General features: G+C 45.0%; 1 protein-coding gene across 1 annotated transcript; it reads left to right on the forward strand.

Annotated features, from left to right (window-relative positions):
* Positions 1–1,972: 1,972 nt before the first annotated feature.
* Positions 1,973–6,158, forward strand: LOC119448127 (probable G-protein coupled receptor No18). The gene is made up of 2 exons (XM_037711595.2): positions 1,973–2,775; positions 3,630–6,158. Exons 1-2 carry the CDS (start codon positions 2,137–2,139, stop codon positions 4,248–4,250), a joined length of 1,260 nt encoding a protein of 419 aa, XP_037567523.1. The 5' UTR covers positions 1,973–2,136; the 3' UTR covers positions 4,251–6,158.
* The last annotated feature ends 12,046 nt before the right edge of the window (positions 6,159–18,204 follow it).

An 18,204-nucleotide genomic window follows, 5' to 3' on the forward strand; every position in this document is an offset into this window, starting at 1 on the left:
GAAACGCAATTTTTTCATAGAGCTGGTTCAAGGAAATTAAGGTTTCTTCAGCGCAGGTGTTTAACTGAGGATGTGAACATATACGGGGTAGGTATGTTCCCATGATCTTAACCATGTAATTCCACTAGCGCAATGGAAATCTAACACGGACAGTATTTCTTCTTCCGGAGGTTTCCGACCACTTAAGCGTGAGAAGAAATAGTCTTTTTTTTCTTTTGTTAATAAACAGCGCAAAATAAGTGGTTCTTACAGTATATTGCTGCCGAGGTGCACAGTAATGGTGAGCGAGTGCACGTCGGTACCGAAGCGGACGGTGGTTTTATTAAATATTTTATTTTTCTGCATGAGTATCGACCGCTCATCTAGGCTTCGACATTATTAAGGTTGCGTAAACGGTTATTTCGCAGGCTCCAGAAGTATAGTCAAATACAAGAACACTTAGGCATAATGCTGACAGATTTCATTCATTTTTCGGATGAGTGCTGTTATGGAAGTCTATAAAGATGTATTTTGTGAATGAATACGAAAAAGTGCGCACAATATCCTTAATAGGTACGCCTATAGACTGTACCCACTGATTGTTACAAACACACGTATAAGCTCGATGGAACACTAGAGACCGGTTGAAGCAAGGGGCAAGACCTCCGACGAACTAAAGCTACAAACACAGTTCGGTGCAGCAAAAGTGAAGGCGATACCAGCATCTTCATATCGCTTTGAAGATCACATCCAGTGTCTCGTTAATACCGTGTCTCGTACATGTCACCCAATTTGGGTGGACGCTTGCCAAAGAGGTTGCATTTCCTGGAGATAACAATTCAATCATACTAGAGCTCATGTCACCGTAATTATCGTGGAACTGCTACATGGAAAACTCAAAGCTTAGCGTTATTAGATTATATTATTGCGTTAGTTGATATATTTTATCTAGAATTTTAATTAGCAATTACGTTTGATGACGTATACCGAGCCTGCCAAACCGAAATGTGTAGGTGGTTTCAGGAACAAGCAGAATATTTTACTACACATCGATTTCAGCGCCTGCTTTCTCGTATAATTGTCCTGTTAAGCAATCTGGTACCAACGAATGCTTTGGAGTTGCTTCTTTAGTGTCCTCGCCTTGGATACTCCAGTTCATCTAACTATAACGAACTCTGCTTCTTGCGTTATTATAAGCTCGTCTGGTGCGAGTTCTGCAAGTCTGATGGCGGGCAGCGACAATGCAGTTCGCCAAAAGGACAGCCATAAATAAGGCGTAAAATGCTGTTGCAATAGCGGCGCCCCGCCATCTAGCATACTATGCAAAACATGACAAAATGAACGATATTTTCCCGTGGACATTGTTGCGTATTAATTTCTGAAGTGCCTTACTCCAGCAAGAAAAAAACTTGAAACGAGCGCACATGTGTAGCTACATTTACTTTTAGTTCCCAGTAAAGGGAAGTCAGATTGGTACTCATTACCACGAGGGAGCCGTCGTATGGGGGCGGGGGTTATGTGGTGTGGACATTACTAGTATTCCCTTAACGCAATAGGGCGGCAAGACAGCACAAGTGTGGTGAAAAGCACATTACCTTTTAAAAGGGCGCTGGAATTACCAGAAGCTATCCGAGTAGCTCCATTTACCTATCTCAACAAAATCGAAAACACGCTAAAAGAAAACTGATGTATAAAATTTATTCAAGGGGAGATCAATCAATCAATCAATCAAATTATTAATCGCTTTTATTTTTAATTTCACCTTGAAAAAGGCATCAAGACGGTTTCGAGGTCATGCACTCAGCTCAAACGAGCATCCGAAAATCAATGCATCTTCTTATAAAGGAAGCAGAAAAACGAGTGACAGCAAAGACAGCTATAGTATCTATAATTAACGTATTTTTACATCACCGTTCAGCACCATTCAACACTCCACAGTGAATGCCTTAAAGATCATGCTTTTTTACGCTTTGTGCAGGTTGCTGCAGCAATACATTGGCGCTCTTGGACCTCCTGCAGACACCTATTAGGGGACGTTCGACTATGATCACGCGGTTTGAAGACCTGTGTCACTGAGGCATGCGCTCGTTCACCGCAATGTTCTCGTCTGTCAAGCCGAGTTCATCGGATAGCATTCCTCCTTGATCTCAAAACACGATGGTGAGACCGAACACAAGAACCATGGACGAGGATGACGGAGTCCTCTGGACTTCGGCGCCCTTGCCCAGCGCGACAACTGTTGCTGATGCAGCTAATACGTCATCATTTCAAGTCACCGATGTGGTGGAAGCCTTTCCAGGAGGAATCGCAATGTCCGTGCAGGAAGCCATAGCCACCGCTCTCTCGCTAAGCTTCATCACCGTCTTCACCGTGGTCGGCAACGTGCTGGTCATTTGCTCCGTCTTCAACCACAAGCCGCTGCGCACCGTACAAAACGTATTCCTCGTCTCTCTGGCCTTGGCTGACATTGCAGTTGCGCTTCTCGTCATGCCTTTCAACGTGGCGTACTCGATAATGGGCCGCTGGGTCTTCGGCCTGCATTTCTGCGAGTTGTGGCTCACCTGCGATGTCCTCTGTTGCACGGCGTCCATCCTAAACTTGTGCGCCATAGCGTTGGACCGGTACTGGGCCATACACGACCCCATCAACTACGCACAGAAGCGCACGCTACGACGGGTGCTACTCTCCATCTTTCTGGTATGGGTCATCAGCGCCCTCATCTCGGTGCCGCCTTTGATCGGCTGGAACGACTGGCCCGAGCAATTCGACGAGACAACACCTTGCCGACTCACGCAGGTTTGTGGCGGCTAGTTTTCATGACGTATATGGTTCCCAGACACTGAAGTCAAGCATGTTCATTGTAGCTGTCATTCTTATCTTATTCAATTTCTTGAGTGTTTGCTTGCAAGGAACCAAATTGTTACAACGTTAAAGTGTGTTCATGGATCTGATGCGTGTTTAAAAATATAAAAAACGTGCAAAGTGTTCACGTTTTAAGTTATGTTCATTGCCATTTTAGCAGGCACGTAAAGCTAAATATTCGAAAGTATAAGGCAAATGGAGTACAGTTCCCGGCTGACTGGAATCGCAAGTACTTGGAACCGATTGTCATAACATTGACTATGCTTGGTGAAAGACTACGATGCGCGACTTGAGTTTGGGTAAGAGTCAGACGTTTACAGAGGGTTGTCTCTTTAAAGAGACATAATAAGTTCGTGCACAAAAGTTTGTGAGTTCAGTGCAATTGATGCTTTGGGCCAACACAGAAGTCTTCATGCATGCTACTGCATCACTTAAAGAGTTGATAAGTTCGTAAATGTATAGTGCACGTAGGTAATTTATTTTCTAACTACTTTAATAATTCTGTCTCGTTCAAAGAAAACGTTTGTTCTTTTTCATCTCGCTCAAGAGTGACCGGCTAACACAGTGAAAAAATAGCGACTGTCTTTCAACTTCTTGAGCTGCCTTGCTCAAAAGACGCTGAGAATAGAAACACTTTAATAAGACCACTTTAATGCGCACCGGATGTACCAAAATAAGCAGGACATTTGTATGCCCAAAACGATAAAATTATCCGCTTCAGAACACCTGCATCAATCTCCCATACGGATTTTAAAGTTCAATAATAGTTCACGCCACTGTTTGCGCAGGAGACCGGCTATGTCCTGTACTCGGCCAGTGGGTCATTCTTCATCCCGCTGCTCATCATGAGCATCGTGTACCTCAAGATCTTTCTGGCTACACGCCGTAGGCTGCGGGAGCGGGCCAACGCCGCCGCCAAGGTACCGAGCTCGGCTACCCGCTGTCCTGCAAGCGCCGAGCCGTCGGTTGCGCTTCTTCAAGAACGCCACCCTTCGTCATCAGAGGAAACACCTCCTCCACAGCACCGCGGGCAGGCCAGGGAAAGCCGGCCTTCGCTCGCCGACACCAGCGTTACGCTGGAGCAGAACGGCCGGCCGCCCAGCGTCAAGGTGTTCACCTGCTGGGAGGAGCGGCAGCGCATCTCGCTCTCCCGCGAGAGGCGAGCCGCTCGGGTGCTGGGCATCGTGATGGGAGTGTTCGTGCTGTGCTGGCTTCCATTCTTCATAATGTACGTGACGGCTGCCTTCTGCGACGAATGCGTCCAGTCCGACCGCCTCGTCAACTTCATCACCTGGCTGGGCTACGTGAACTCGGCACTCAACCCCGTCATCTACACCGTGTTCAACACCGACTTTCGTCGCGCCTTTCGCAGCCTTCTCTGCTCTGGAACGCGCAGGACGCATTTGTGAGGAATGCGATGCCTTCCCTTTTCGATGGTGTGCGCGAGCGCAGACACAAAACTGTGAGAGGCTGTTGTGCAGCGCGTATTGTCAGTATATTGTGATGGCGCAGTGCTTCAAGTTGAGTTTGTATCGTAAACTTGTAACGCGTACTGAACTACGGAGCGTGTGATGACGGCGGTGGCGCTGTGTGAAATATTGCAGGGAAAGTTGTGGTGCTTGTGAATATCTCAAAGAAGGAACACTTTGTGGGTCTTGCTGTTTTAGATTAACGGAATCGCAAAAAGCTGGTTTCGCTGTAGCCTTAATTAGATTAGGCCCAACTACGTGTTTAGACCAGCCCGAAGAAGAGTTATAGCATGCAGGGTTGCTCTTTGTTTTCGTGTTTTGTCGTACTGCAGTGTGGCACAGTGAATTATGCTGCTTCTGAATCACCCAACGAAGGAACGCGCTAGGAGCTCTCTGGAGTTTTAGGTTAACACAACTTAGCAGTAGCCGTAATTATGCGCATCAACGTCGTATAAGCCGGCGTCCAGAATGCGTACAGTATACGCGATGAAACAGCACATTTTGTGATGACGGCGCTCATATTTAATGCAAAAAATTACGTTTCTAATTCTGGCAGATGTTATATTTCTTATATGTCTTTATATCAGTGCCAAACAAAATTGGGCACTATCGCAATAATATTTCAACGGTGTTATTACTTCGATGGTTCTAACGCAAAAAATCCATAGTTTAATTTGAACACACATAAGCGGCAAAACTGTCTCCTACACTTTCACAAGTGTTTCTCGTACAAAAAAACTGAGAAGGATGCCCGGCTAAGAAAAGCAAATTCTGACACTATATATATTTGAACCAACAGGTAGCGCCAAATTATTATCCGCCGTAACTAGTGCGGTCGTACAGAGTTCGAGAAAATAGGAGGGTGATCATATTCTTTGCAGTCCTACCATCGCTAAATGCTGGAGGCTAGGTTGCAACAGCTGGGAAAAGTACTAGACATTCTGATAATATAACTGCATTTTGATTACCTTATCTGGTTGACGTAGGATGGGCTAACCTTTGAACAGCCTGAATAAATATCGCCGAGCAAGCTCCGTGACAAAATTTTTATTGAACATATCGTACATCCTCGGCGCCTTTATCGTCATTCCAGAAGTAATAAATAATAACTGAGGGTGCAATACAGCTTTACGCTACCTATGCTGTTTCAATATGAAGTCCTGGTTTGAAGAAAAAGTGCTTACTCTGTATCCAGGGCTAAACCAGAAAAATATTTTTAAGGTTCAGTTTATTGGATACTTAGTAGGGGTATCACTGCGTATCAACTAGGTTTGTTTGATACGCAGTTAATCTAAGTTACTTTGTCGTGTCCCAGTCATGCGTGAATTCGTATGTGTGCTTCGTGTAGCTCGTAGTATTTAGATAGCACTTGTTGGAAGAGCAAAGGTTTCTTCTGTTGATGAGAGTGTAGAGAAAGCAGCTCGAGCCTTGACGGCGAGCAACATCTTCCTTAGCGGAGGATGGGAGAACGGAGCCTTAACGCGGCTCTAAACCGCTCTCCTCTGCCGCTAAAACTAAGTGCGCGTTCGTACCTTATCGACGGGGGCTCTCACTCGCAGGAGTATCGTCCTCGCAGTCTCGTCGCGTGTCTATACGTATGTAACTCCGTGACACCTGTCGCCTTCCTTCTAGTTGCGTCAGCACTGGCGCCATAGATCATAATGTTTCGTGAGCCTTGTATTTATTCCCACCCAAAACAGATCCCCACGCATATGTGTAAACATACCTTTTTGACAGAAAAGTCTATATCAACAGAATAAGTGACTGAATACAGCATTTATTATAGAAATTTCTATAATTATAGGAAAGTATCAATGAGAGAATTGTAGGTCAACATGAGAAATTCCCGACACTTCTTTCTGTTGCTCAATACGTGCTACATAAAAGTGTTTTTCTGAGCATGAACGATGCTTGCGAATACACGCAAATTTCCTGGAGCGACCATTCGCGTGGCAATGTTGCCTGCAATTCCAGTGTTTCCATTCCGTTAGTGATCGTACTAGGGGAACAACGCAGATTGACGAAGACGCAGACAGGCACAAGAAAGGTGCACCTGCGACCGCAGTTACGGAAAATGACTTCCTTAAAGAAGATATGTGGTGGCTTAGCAAACTCCATTTGTAACTTATACCACCTCAATTGTTAACATAATGTTATTGGAAAGATTGCAAAGTATCAGCGGAACAAGGACATTAAGAAATATGGGCATTTCTATTGTACTAATCAGGCCAGTCTTCGTCTCTTCTGCAGCTCGGTACCAGGTAAGAGGAAATTAATGCCTAAGTGTAAAGGAGAAACCACGACACAATGTATCATCATTGTTTTAAATTAAAAACATTTAAATATTTTAAATACAACATGTAATGATGAGGATAAGTGCTTCACTTAAAGAACATATTTGGATGTAACACACAATATTGACAGAGGCAGCACATGTTACTCTTTATAGACTATTTGCTCATTTCTCACAATATCAGCAACAACTATACAAATGACAAAGAACTTATAAATACAAAACACCTATGAATACAAAATAGGGTATTATGTGGCATGACTACAGCACGAAAGATGACCACGTAATATTTAAACTCCGAGAGCCTTTCGTCTCTATCTTTAGAAACGTAGATACGCAACATAAGTCAACCAACCAGGCAACCAACCAGCTTTCTGCATTTGAACTCAGATGCACTGTTGGTATACTACTTCATGTGTGGACTATGTCACCAGGTTGCGGCCCGAAACAATTTACGTTTAGCAAATCATTGCTATGTGATGGTGACAATTTTCTGGGAATTCCATCTTTTTTAAAATCTTTCTATATGTCTTCTTTATCCATTTTTAAAGGTAATGTTTTAAATTCCCTGTTGCGATGGCAAGTCAACGGTCGGAATGTGAAAATCGAAAACAATCCCAATTTTATAGAACGGTATCAAATCTCAAGACTCTGCTTTGCCAAGAAAACAGCTGGGATGAACCCAGATGGCTCACTAATTAGCTCTCAGGTATGTCTTTAGAAGTAGCGAAAAATGAGGGCTTAATTATCACCCCTACGTGGAATAAAAGAGGGGCTAAGCACTGAACTTAGACAATGTCTCTCGGGTAATTTTCACAAAGCAATATACTCACCTTCGATGTCACTAACCAGGTCACTAAAAAGTGTTGAGAAATCCAGAACAGGTAAAGTTACAGTGAAGGTGACAAAAAACTCGCTAGCACTAACGACTTTACCAATAAGTTACCAACACCTTAAGAAGGCTGCCACCTTCGGGATTTACTGCTATACATTTTGCATAACGAATGTTTCAGCAGTTCCACTCGCAAAATACTTCTTCATCAGGCTGCCAAATTCTAGCTTTCTGGCGGAGTCACGCGGTACAGCAGTTGCCTTGAAAAGTTGAGGTTGTTGGGCTTGCTCCCCAAACCAGAATAAAGATATCACAGCAGTTTTTCAGACGAGCCGTAATGTATTTTCCTTGTGCCTAGTAATTTGCAAAAGTTCTTGCAAACTTTCTGTTTCAGTATTCAATTTTCACTTCAAAATTTTGTTCGAAATGCTCTAGTAAATGAAATTAACGCTTCTCGGAAGAAATAATTGTTATGTGAAAGAACGTGTTAAAATTGTCATGCAGAATTGTCGTGCAAGAATAGCCTAGGATGTGGTTATGGGTCACTGGAGTTATAGCATAGAAAATTACAACATTAAAATACATCATGGGACACGTAGCTTCGGTTTCTATCATTTAGGCTTTATTTTTTGGCACTGAGAAGGATGTCACACAGAAATATCAATCCATGGAGTAAGACTCATAATATATGTTCGAAACTTTCTGGTGCTCAATTACGTCATCATATCGTGGTGCACAAACGCATGCACAGCCCAATAACACCAAAGTAGTTGTGATTTTATTTAAAATAGCTTGATTTGGCAATTATCTTATTAAACAAATCTGCTTTCGAAAAGTTCACTGGTAATAAAGTAACCTGTTTCTTGCTCAAGAACTCAGTTGGTGTTAGACCAAATGAAATCTCTACGAAATTTATCATGTGTTCTACGGGTACATTGTGGCTTCAATTGCTACATCAAATGCAACAAAATTACAAAAAAAGAATAACACATTATCCTGGAAAAACAGCTCAGTGCAGAAATACTTCTGCACTTCATCAGTTTATGATTTTGTCGAGTAGCTGTGCATTCTCACTTATTCAGTCATTCCAACCAACAATTATTTATTAGCCCTAAAATAAGTGGTTGTATTTATCTGGAATTTAGGATATCCGCACGTAATGTCACGTTTTCCATACCAACTCCAAGTATTTTTACTAAGTGTCTTCTGTGTGATAAACGCTGTTGGTGCTACGTCGCTCATCTTTATTTAGATCATGTTGCATTACCTGCATCACACAAAGTTGCGCGCGTTTGTTTCATTATTTTTCAGACCTTTTAATACAGTTGTTTTGCAACAAATTTGTTGAAAAAATACAAATAAAAATGTCTGGCTTCATTCACACTGTTGCTCGTAGAAAGAGATGCATCAGGTAGACGATTTGTGATCCCGTGCTTGGTACAGTGCAGCTATTATGTAGTGAACCGGCTCTTGCAGCTACGATATCTCACATTGAAAACATTTCCCTGATTTTATATTGTTATGTTCACAATTCAACTTAATAGACTACCGCTATAGCTTTGCCTTACGCAGGTAAACCTACCGTGTATGGAGTGTTCCCAGTAAATGTTTTTTGTGTGGCTACAACTTTTGTTGACCTTTACTACCTCATTGTTACGTCAATTATATTTTCTGCCTCAGGAGACCGAAACATTATTTTTCGTACAGAAGCATCTTCTGGCAGGCCGAGTAGAACCAGTGGACATTTCTGTCGTTGAAATCATGTTTCTCATTGAAGGGTATTACAAATGTACATGAATGATACTATAACCCTTGGATGTTTACTGGATGTGAAACCAAGACTGTTGCACCCCGTAATCTTCACCATGGTGCTTTTACCCTCAGACAGCTGAACCTTGTTTGCATAACGTACATATAAAGTTGTATAAGCTATGTTCTATATTTATATAAAACTAGTCAAGCACGGGAATCAACTTTTCGTGTTTTAAGTGTTCCGCCTTCCGTGTGGAGGACCACGTACTTTTTTCTTGCAATGTACATCTACGCATTAAAATGTGATGAGCCCTGCATATTGTGCCTGCTCTTGATGGTGTTCTCTAGACGTAATAATTAGTGTTCAGGTTCAGTTTAGTCAGCTTGCTTTACTCAAGGCTCATACTCTGTTCAGGCTAAATAATAAAACATATTTCTTCTTCATGCGGCGCTTGTAGACCTCCTGTTCTTTTGCAGTTTTCTTGACTTCATTGAGTTGGAGGTTTTCTATGAGGCCTAGCTCACGATCTGCAGGAAGTATGGGAGCTGTGCCCGAAGTGGCAAAATGAGGACTGCAGCCTAAACCAGTGGTGTACGATCTGTTGTGATGTTTCACAGTGGCCTCGAGGCAGCACTTCCAGCCACCTGCAAAGTCTGGATACATCTTCATAAACTGCTTGACGTCTCGTATGGCTCGTTCCGCTAGGCCGTTTGCTGCCGGGTGGTACGGAGAGGAATACTTGATTGTTATCCCGTGCTCTTCTGCCCACTTTGATAACTTCGCCCTCCGGAAATCCGGCCTGTTGTCGCAGACTATCGTCTTTGTGTTCTTAAAACATTCAGCCTTGAGGAGATCGATAACGCTGTTTGCATCTTCTTTACCAGCTTTAGCTGCAATCATCCTTGTGCACTCATCTATGGAAAGTAGGAAAGCTTGCGTTCGTTTGACTCCTTCCCCCTTCCTCCTGAGCTCCGCGAAGTCCAAATGAATTACTTCGAATGGGACGCTTGAATATTCGGGGTTTGTCATAACGTCTGTCGACTGCTTCAATTTAACTTTGTTCACCTGGCAGAGGTGGCATGTGCGTATGTAATGGCTGACGTCGTTTTTCATGCCCGGCCATGTGAATCTCGTGAGCAATTTCTTATATGTGCGCCAGAAGCCATCATATCCGCCCGATCCAGGAGTGTCTGGTCATTACATTACATTTCGTCATTTCGTGAAAGCAGTCGCTTTTAAATTCCTAATATGTGGTTAAGATTAGGGCTACAATTCAACTAGTCCGCAGATGCAGTTTGGGCTAGCGTAAAGAAAATCACTTCCTGGCACCATCATTCGTTAATTTTGTTCGTGTGTTGTGAAGTGGATCAATTAAATCTGGCTGATTTCTCAGTCAGCCAAAATTCAACACAAGTAAAAGTCGAACGCTTTTCGTTTCATTCACACATTTCGTATTGGAGAAAGACTGACCTCTATTGACGCAGTGCCAAAGTGTCAATCTGCAGAAGGAATTTTCATTCACAACTGAAATTCGTACCTAATAAGCGAACATAGATTCCAGAAAATCCAAAGTTATGCGAAAATTAACCACCACGGCTGTGCTTTTCCTTTTTTAACAGCGAAGCTGTTAAGAGCTAGTTCCCCGAGGATCATGTCTGCGTGTAGAAAAAAAAAAAAAACTATCATCAGTATTTCGGCTCCATGTGCGTGGCCGTTTCCCACCAGTTGTGCCTTAGCCCAGGTGCCCAAACGGATGAATAATATGACTGATATGTCATGACATCAAGAACATCACATGCTCGTCAGTTACTTCACGATTAACGATAATAAAATCACGTGTAGCGTATACCCGCTTTGGACATGCGGGTCCGCATTAGATATACGCGTATGAGCCAGGGATATGCGGGTACGAGCCAGGGACAAGAAAGAAAGAAAGAAAGAAAGGAAGGAAGGAAGGAAGGAAGGAAGCAAACAATTAAAGGGAGAAAGAAACAAAACAGAAAGAAAGAAAGAAGGAAAGAAAGAAAGAAAGAAATTACGTGTGGCTCATACCCGCCTTGGAAATGCGGGTATGAGCCGCCAAGACCAGGAGCGGGAGAGATCTCACAGGATCCTAACGCTGCCGTGCAGTGCGCCACGGCTATGAACGCTGTGGCTTATACGCTTGTCTATGAGGATGGGGCGGACTTGGCGCAGCAAACGCACTTCTTGGCCATCGCGCCGGGCGAAACAAGACGCGGTGTCCTTGCTCTTTGACGAACATGCCGAAGACGCTCAATATCAACAGCAATGATAATATATAAATTCACTATAGCAATATTCCCTACAGCAGACCCACCATAGTCACAGCTTTGCTGGCTTCCATTTTCGCAGTAGTGGAAGGGCTGTGAAATCGTATTTTTATTTTTTTACTTTAAGTTTGGCTGTGCATGTCGACAAAGTAAAGAGTGAACAAAATGCATAGCCCAACAAACGCGCACTCAAGCCCTTCAATACAAGTATTTCATCGGCAGCAGATGGGCTGCCGTCATGACGAATGAATCGAGCGACACTGCTCTTATGTGAGTCCACCCCTGCTTGCACAGAACTAGTTAACTCATGCAAAATGAACACGTGCTCAGAAAATAGAGCGATAATACTTGTGTTCACCTGTCCCGAGTAGGAGACCTGAAAAACTTCGCAGAACTGGAAATCGCGGTGTTAGAACACCACACAGCCGCACAAGGTACGTGATGCCCCAATTTAGCCATCTTCGTCTAATTCTTGGTCGACCTGGTTTCCTGCGTCTTCCGTTCCTTGCACGCCTGATCAAGCTTATCTGTCTATCTTCCCCATCTTGATATTTGACCCGACAACCGAAGTAGGTGCCGAGCGCGATCCGACTTGTGATATCGCTGAGTGAGTGGCAAGGGTGAGCGGATGCAGGCTCGACGGATGCAAGAAGACAACCACTTGCTGCCCATCGCCCGATTTCAGTTTCACAAAAAGATGAATAAAAAAAGAACTTAGGATGTCATGCAACCGCTAGGAGTGCGCACGTTCCTTGAAACCTAAAGCCCCTATATATAAAAAGTAGCGCCATCCACTTCTCTCCTCCTCCGTTCCACTGTCGCGCTCGGCGCGACCAGCGCGATCGAGGCGCGATATCGACAGTGGCGCCGCCTGTGTCGGGCCTGCCGTGGCAAACGACAGCTAACGCGCTACCAGAGGAAATCCGAGGAAAACTTCGATCGCGCCCTGCGGAGAAGTTTTTGAGGCGCGATTTTGCTTCGTCAGTCAATAACTGGTCTTAATAATGCCGTTTTGGAAGTAGCAACGCGACGATGCGAGACGGCGCAAATATCAAGTGTGCAGCAAGCGTTTGCGCACGCCGGTTGGTAAACAAAAAAAGACTTTTGCCCTCGCCTTGTCGGTTGCGGCAACTTAAGGCACAGCAGCATGCCAGCACAACGAAGTTCTTCTCCCTAACACGTTTGATCCGTTTGTGCGTACAGCACTTTCGTCGCACAGGCCCGAGAATGCCAGTCGGAGCGCGCTGGAAAGAAAAAGAAATATGCAAAAGCGCAACGCGTGCTTCCACGTGACACGGATTGGCCAATGGGTTAGCGGAGGAGGCTGGGGCGACAGGAGGCGGCAAGGAGGAAACGCCGGGGTGAGCGCGGTGGCGGCAAGATCTAAGAATGGCGCTACTTTTTATATATAGGGGCTTTATTGAAACCAAAACTAGCACTCGCCTTTTGGGGGTTGTTAACAAGGCGATGGCATGAAAAAGCTATCGATAGCACTGGCCTTGCCGTCGGTTGTAAGCGGAAAACGCTGCAGCTAGCCAACCACTTTTATATCAGTTCGGCCACTTCGCGTGTGGCATCGCTGACCGACGTCTTCGACATTGATAATGTCACGTTCTGCAGAAAGTGCAGCGTGTTGCCAAGAAGACAAGCAACGCTCGAATCACAACGAATGCAGCCAGCACAGTCATTGGTCGCGGAATCGAATAAAGGGCACTTCAGTCTGGCCACTTATACATAAATGCGTCATCTAATCTGGCAGATGCGAATTCTATAGAACGTGCCAAAATCATGTGCTGGAGTGCCTACAAACTGATATACGGCGGGCCCGTCTTTCAGTTAAGTTCTACGGTTCTGTTGCCTTCAAGAACCATGCGTTACTTGATAGCGCGAGCGCGCTGTCGTGCGACAACAGAAACGTGATCAAGCTGCGACTCGCGTGGCACTATAGAATGGCGCAAATGTTCAAGAAACTTCGTGCACTAGATGCACGTTATGCACCGAGCGACAACGCCGAAAACACACTCTAGCAAAATGTAATACAACGGCGTGTTGCACAATGACTTCGAACACTGCCGGTTCAGAAAAACCGAAGAGCACAAAGGACCTTCTTCTGAGTATTGAGGAAACTGGCTCGCTGGCTACCGAGAATTACCAGGGGGTCACAGAAGTGGTGGTGGAACGCGTCTTCATATCGAAAAATTTTGTGAAGAAAGGAAAAAAAGTCTGCAGCAGAATACGAATAGACTGAGGTGGCATCTGTCGAAAAGTCCTGCGTCACTCAAGACAGCATTAAAAGGCAGCCGCTATTTTCTCCCGTTGTGGTTACGGTGAATAAGCAAACACTACCGAAAGTGTGAGCTGTGAATCTGAACTCTTTATTTGGATAATTTGTGCCTAGAAAGACAAGCAATACTCGGATCACAACAATAGCGGCGAGCAAAGTCGTCGGTCGTCAAGTGTGTCAGCTGTTTACGCATACGTGACTCATCCTCTATATCCAGAGTAATCGAGTGTGCTCGTGTGCCTTCGAGAATGTATAAAACATTATTCCCGACGCGCACACAATCCGATCAGACAGGTCGACGCAAGTCATTTGCTATAAAAGTTACATTGCATACTTGCGTTTTACATGCCACAACCGCTATCTGGTAAAGAGGCACACCGTAGTTCGGGGCTCGGGAATAATTTTGACCACCTAGGTTTCTTTAGAGTGCACCCAATGCACAGTGCACAAGTGCTTTTGTAATCCGCTCACATCTGTATGCGGCAGCCGTGGCGGGGGTGACCTCCAGCTGACCACTGACCTCCAGCTCAACAGTGCAACGCCATAAGCCACTGGGCGTGTCATATCGGTTGCTTGCGCAATCGTGCCCTTGTATCTCTAATTATGGAATATTAGTACTCCTACATTGCAACGATAAAACGCATTTGCTGTCAAGTTTACGGCTGCAGCTCATCTAATTTCGTTAGGCATGAAACGCGCGTAGCACACCAGTGAAAACGAACAACAAAAGTGCTCCTTTACAATTTATTTACGTTGCTAACTTTCACCACAAACGTTTTGTTTCCACTCACTATAAGTTCTTTTCAGCGGACACTTTATAAGAACGCCATGTTTTGATTTATGTGAGAGAAGAAAAAAAAATGACAGGCCTGCGCGGCACTCGCAGCAAAGTGATAGCGTAAGCTGGAGGAGCGCCTCCATAGGTGCTCCATTTTCGGCAGCACGAACTAGAGGGTTCGTGCCTTGCGAGGAGGCGCCATAACCTCTACCGATGAGTAAACACAGGCATCGAGACTACGCGGCCCACAAGTCACATGCTCATCATCAACAACATACGATGCTGTTGTTGATGATGATCATCATCATTATTTGTATCCCCATTGAAACGAGGTGGTTACACATAGTCCCCTAGCCTGCTTGAGTTGGCCAGGTCGAGCTACATGAAACATGCAACTGCTACCTGCAACTGCTACATGCACCTGCTACATGTCGGGACACTTCGTGGAATATAACGCAACTGCAAGTGACAATTTGTTCGTATTGACGCTACGCGGCGCGCATGTGAAGTTGCGACTAAAGTCCCTATATAAGTACCGCCATCTACTCTTTCCTCCGCCGCCTCCTCTCCTAAAGCGCTTGCTTTTTTCTTTACTTTTAGCTTGCGAAAGCCAAGTCGACGGTGGCGCACCTAGAAAGTCCACGTTGAAGCTATCAGGCCGGGCGCGCGCCGCCGCCGGCGAGTGCGGCTGCGCAGAGGACTTTCAACATGGCTCTGAGGCGGAAAAAAAGAAAATATAAAGTGAAAAGCGCTCGCTATCATCGTCCAATCGGAGATACAGGAGAGAGAGAAGTGGCGTTTATCAAAGGATGGCGGTACTTTTCTTATATAGGGACTTTAGTTGCGACAAGTGGCACGATGTGATGCTGCTGCTGCTGATGATGACGGCTTATTGGCATCCCGTTTGAAACGACGATACATCTCCTTAATGGTCTTATTCCTCCTCAAACCTTCTCTATACACCTTGTACCACTACCTATGAACTGCTACATGGTGTGCCACCTGGTGTAATATTATGCAACTGAAATGCAATGTGTGCAAACATCGACGCTACGTGGCGTGCATCTCACATCCCGAGACAAGTGGCACGATAAGATGCTGCTGCTGCTGATGATGAGTTTTGGCATCCCCTTTGAAACGGGGTGGTGACAAACAGTTACCTAGCCTGCTTGATTTAAGGTTGCAGTTTTTGTTCCCTTGAGTGGTCGGGGCGCATACCCACAATGGGGGATTGGTCATGAATCCGGTGGTTTAATCAGGATGTTTTATACATCTCCTCAATCTTCTTTGTCTTCTTCATCAAGACTTCTCTATCTACCTTGTACCGCTACCTGTGCCACTGTAAAGCCCCTCAATCTTCCCAAAGTAGCGCCATTCTTAGATCTTAGCCTCGCCGTTTCATCCTCGCCGCCTCCAGTGGTCCCAATCTCCTCCGCTCCCCCATTGGCCAATCCGTGTCACGTGGAAGCACGCGTAGCGCTTTTGGATTGACCCTTTTCGCAGCGATCCCGTGGGTGCTGCCATGTTTGATCACGTGGTGACGCGTCCATTACATGCATCAGCTGCCTCCGTTGCCTCCGTGTTTCCAATGGATGTGCATGACGCCTGTGCGGCTTAGCAAACCTCGGTTTCGGGAGATATCGTAGACGCTGACTGTGAGGACGACACGATTTTTTGGCCAGAGCGCCATAGGACATGTAAAAGCGCTTTCGGAACTAAATAAACTTTGTCGAAACTGCGCGAACAGCGTATATGGTTCTTGTTCTAAAAACGAGGCTAAAAGTGTGTTCCAAGCTATCGAAGCTTTCCGCTAGGGAAATGAATCAGGATCTGTGTGTTTTCCTCTACGTTTTTTCTTTGGCAAATACTTAGAAGCAGCGGCTTGTCACGCTTCTGACTCAGTTAAATGTGTTGGTGCGGTCACTATCTGATTATTTTCTGCCTAATCACTCGCGGGTGTGCGCAGTTGCAATAAATTTGTTCTTGCTGCACACAAGGGTTGGAACGTAGCTGTTATGTTCTTTGAAATCATCATCAGCCTATATTTATGTCCACTGCAGGACGAAGGCCTCGCCATGCGATCTCCAATTACCCCTGGCTTGTGCCAGCGTATTCCAATTTCCACCTGCAAATTTCCTAATTTCATCACCTAGCGCGACCCAATGGACCATAATAAAGTTTTTCCATCCATCCATTCATCACCCCACCTAGTTTTCTGCCATTCTCGACTGCGCTTTCCTTCACTTGGTATCCATTCTGTAACTCTAATGGACCACCGGTTATCCAACTTACGCATTACATGGCCTGCACAGCTCCATTTTTCCCGCTAAATGTCAATTTGAATATCGGCTATCCCCGATTGTTCTCTGATCCACACCACTCTCTTCCTGTCTCTTAACGTTAGGCCTAACATTTTTTGTTCCATCGCTCTTTGTGCTGCCCTTAACTTGTTCTCGAACTTCTTTGTTAACCTCCAAGTTTCTGCCCCATGTGTTAAGCACCGGTAGAATGCAATGGTTGTACATTTTTCTTTGCAACGACAGTGCTAAGCTCCCAGTCAGGATTTGGCAATGCTTGCCGTATGCACTATGTAATAGCTTGTAGCAAATATGTAGTATCACTAGTAACTCACTCCTGTAGACTGGTCACGAAACATTCAGCTTCGCCCATTCGTGTGCTGTCGGTATAGTGTGCGCCCATTCACATATTCTTCATAGTTTGACGATAGAGTGTGCGTAAGTTTGCGTGCGAGTTGGGGTAGATAATATGCGCTAAACTTAGTATACGAGGAAGCGACACTACTCCCATGTCATTATTTAACGAGTGGTACTCACTCTTGCCGACGTTCTGGGGTTAAAGTCTTTGGAGGTTAGCGATACAACGCTGACATGAATTTTCGTGAAAAATCATTTTTTTTATCCCCGAGGAAAGTCGTACATTGAGAAAGACCGGCAGCAGAGGCTGTCCGTATGTACCAATGGTCCGTGAACTTGGACACACATATTAACGCGACAGCGTTAAGGGCCCCGTGTCGCAGAAATTTCGTCGTCGGCGTCGGCGGTGGCGTCAGCGTCGATGTCGGCGTCCATGGCGGAGGAAATCATCCCCAACCACCCCAACCGCGCAGACCCTTCGCGTGGCGCAAGGTGTTAGCGAAGGAGAAAATCATCCTGAACCACCCCGACCACGCAGGCCCTCCACGAGGTACAAGGTTCTGGTGAAAAAAATTGAATTTCTCACAGTGAAATCCGTGAGAAAATGGTAAAGTACGACTTTACCACAATCTACAGACATGGTGTCGTCGGATTGTAATTTGACAGTACAAGAAAACATAATTCTGTTACAAGAAAACTCTTAACAGAATAACAGAAACTCGAACACAAGCCCCTTTTCCAGCATTTCTACCATACCCACAGCGGCGCGCTCGGGTACTTAAATTGCGAAAATGCTATCCAGATGGCACTCGCATCCTAGGGAGGTGAAATTGGTACTTCGCCTGCCTAATGCGTTTTGGACACGCGCTCGCGTTGGGACAATAGCAAAGAATTAATAAAATAATAAAAAAGGTACTACGGCCTTCACATTTTAATATACGACGACTTAAATTTTCCCGTGAAAAACGTCTTCCCAGCAAAGCATTTCTGTTTAAAAGTGAAGGCGACT

Source organism: Dermacentor silvarum, chromosome 4 (genome assembly GCF_013339745.2).
Source record: "Dermacentor silvarum isolate Dsil-2018 chromosome 4, BIME_Dsil_1.4, whole genome shotgun sequence".
NCBI classification, from domain to species: domain Eukaryota; kingdom Metazoa; phylum Arthropoda; class Arachnida; order Ixodida; family Ixodidae; genus Dermacentor; species Dermacentor silvarum.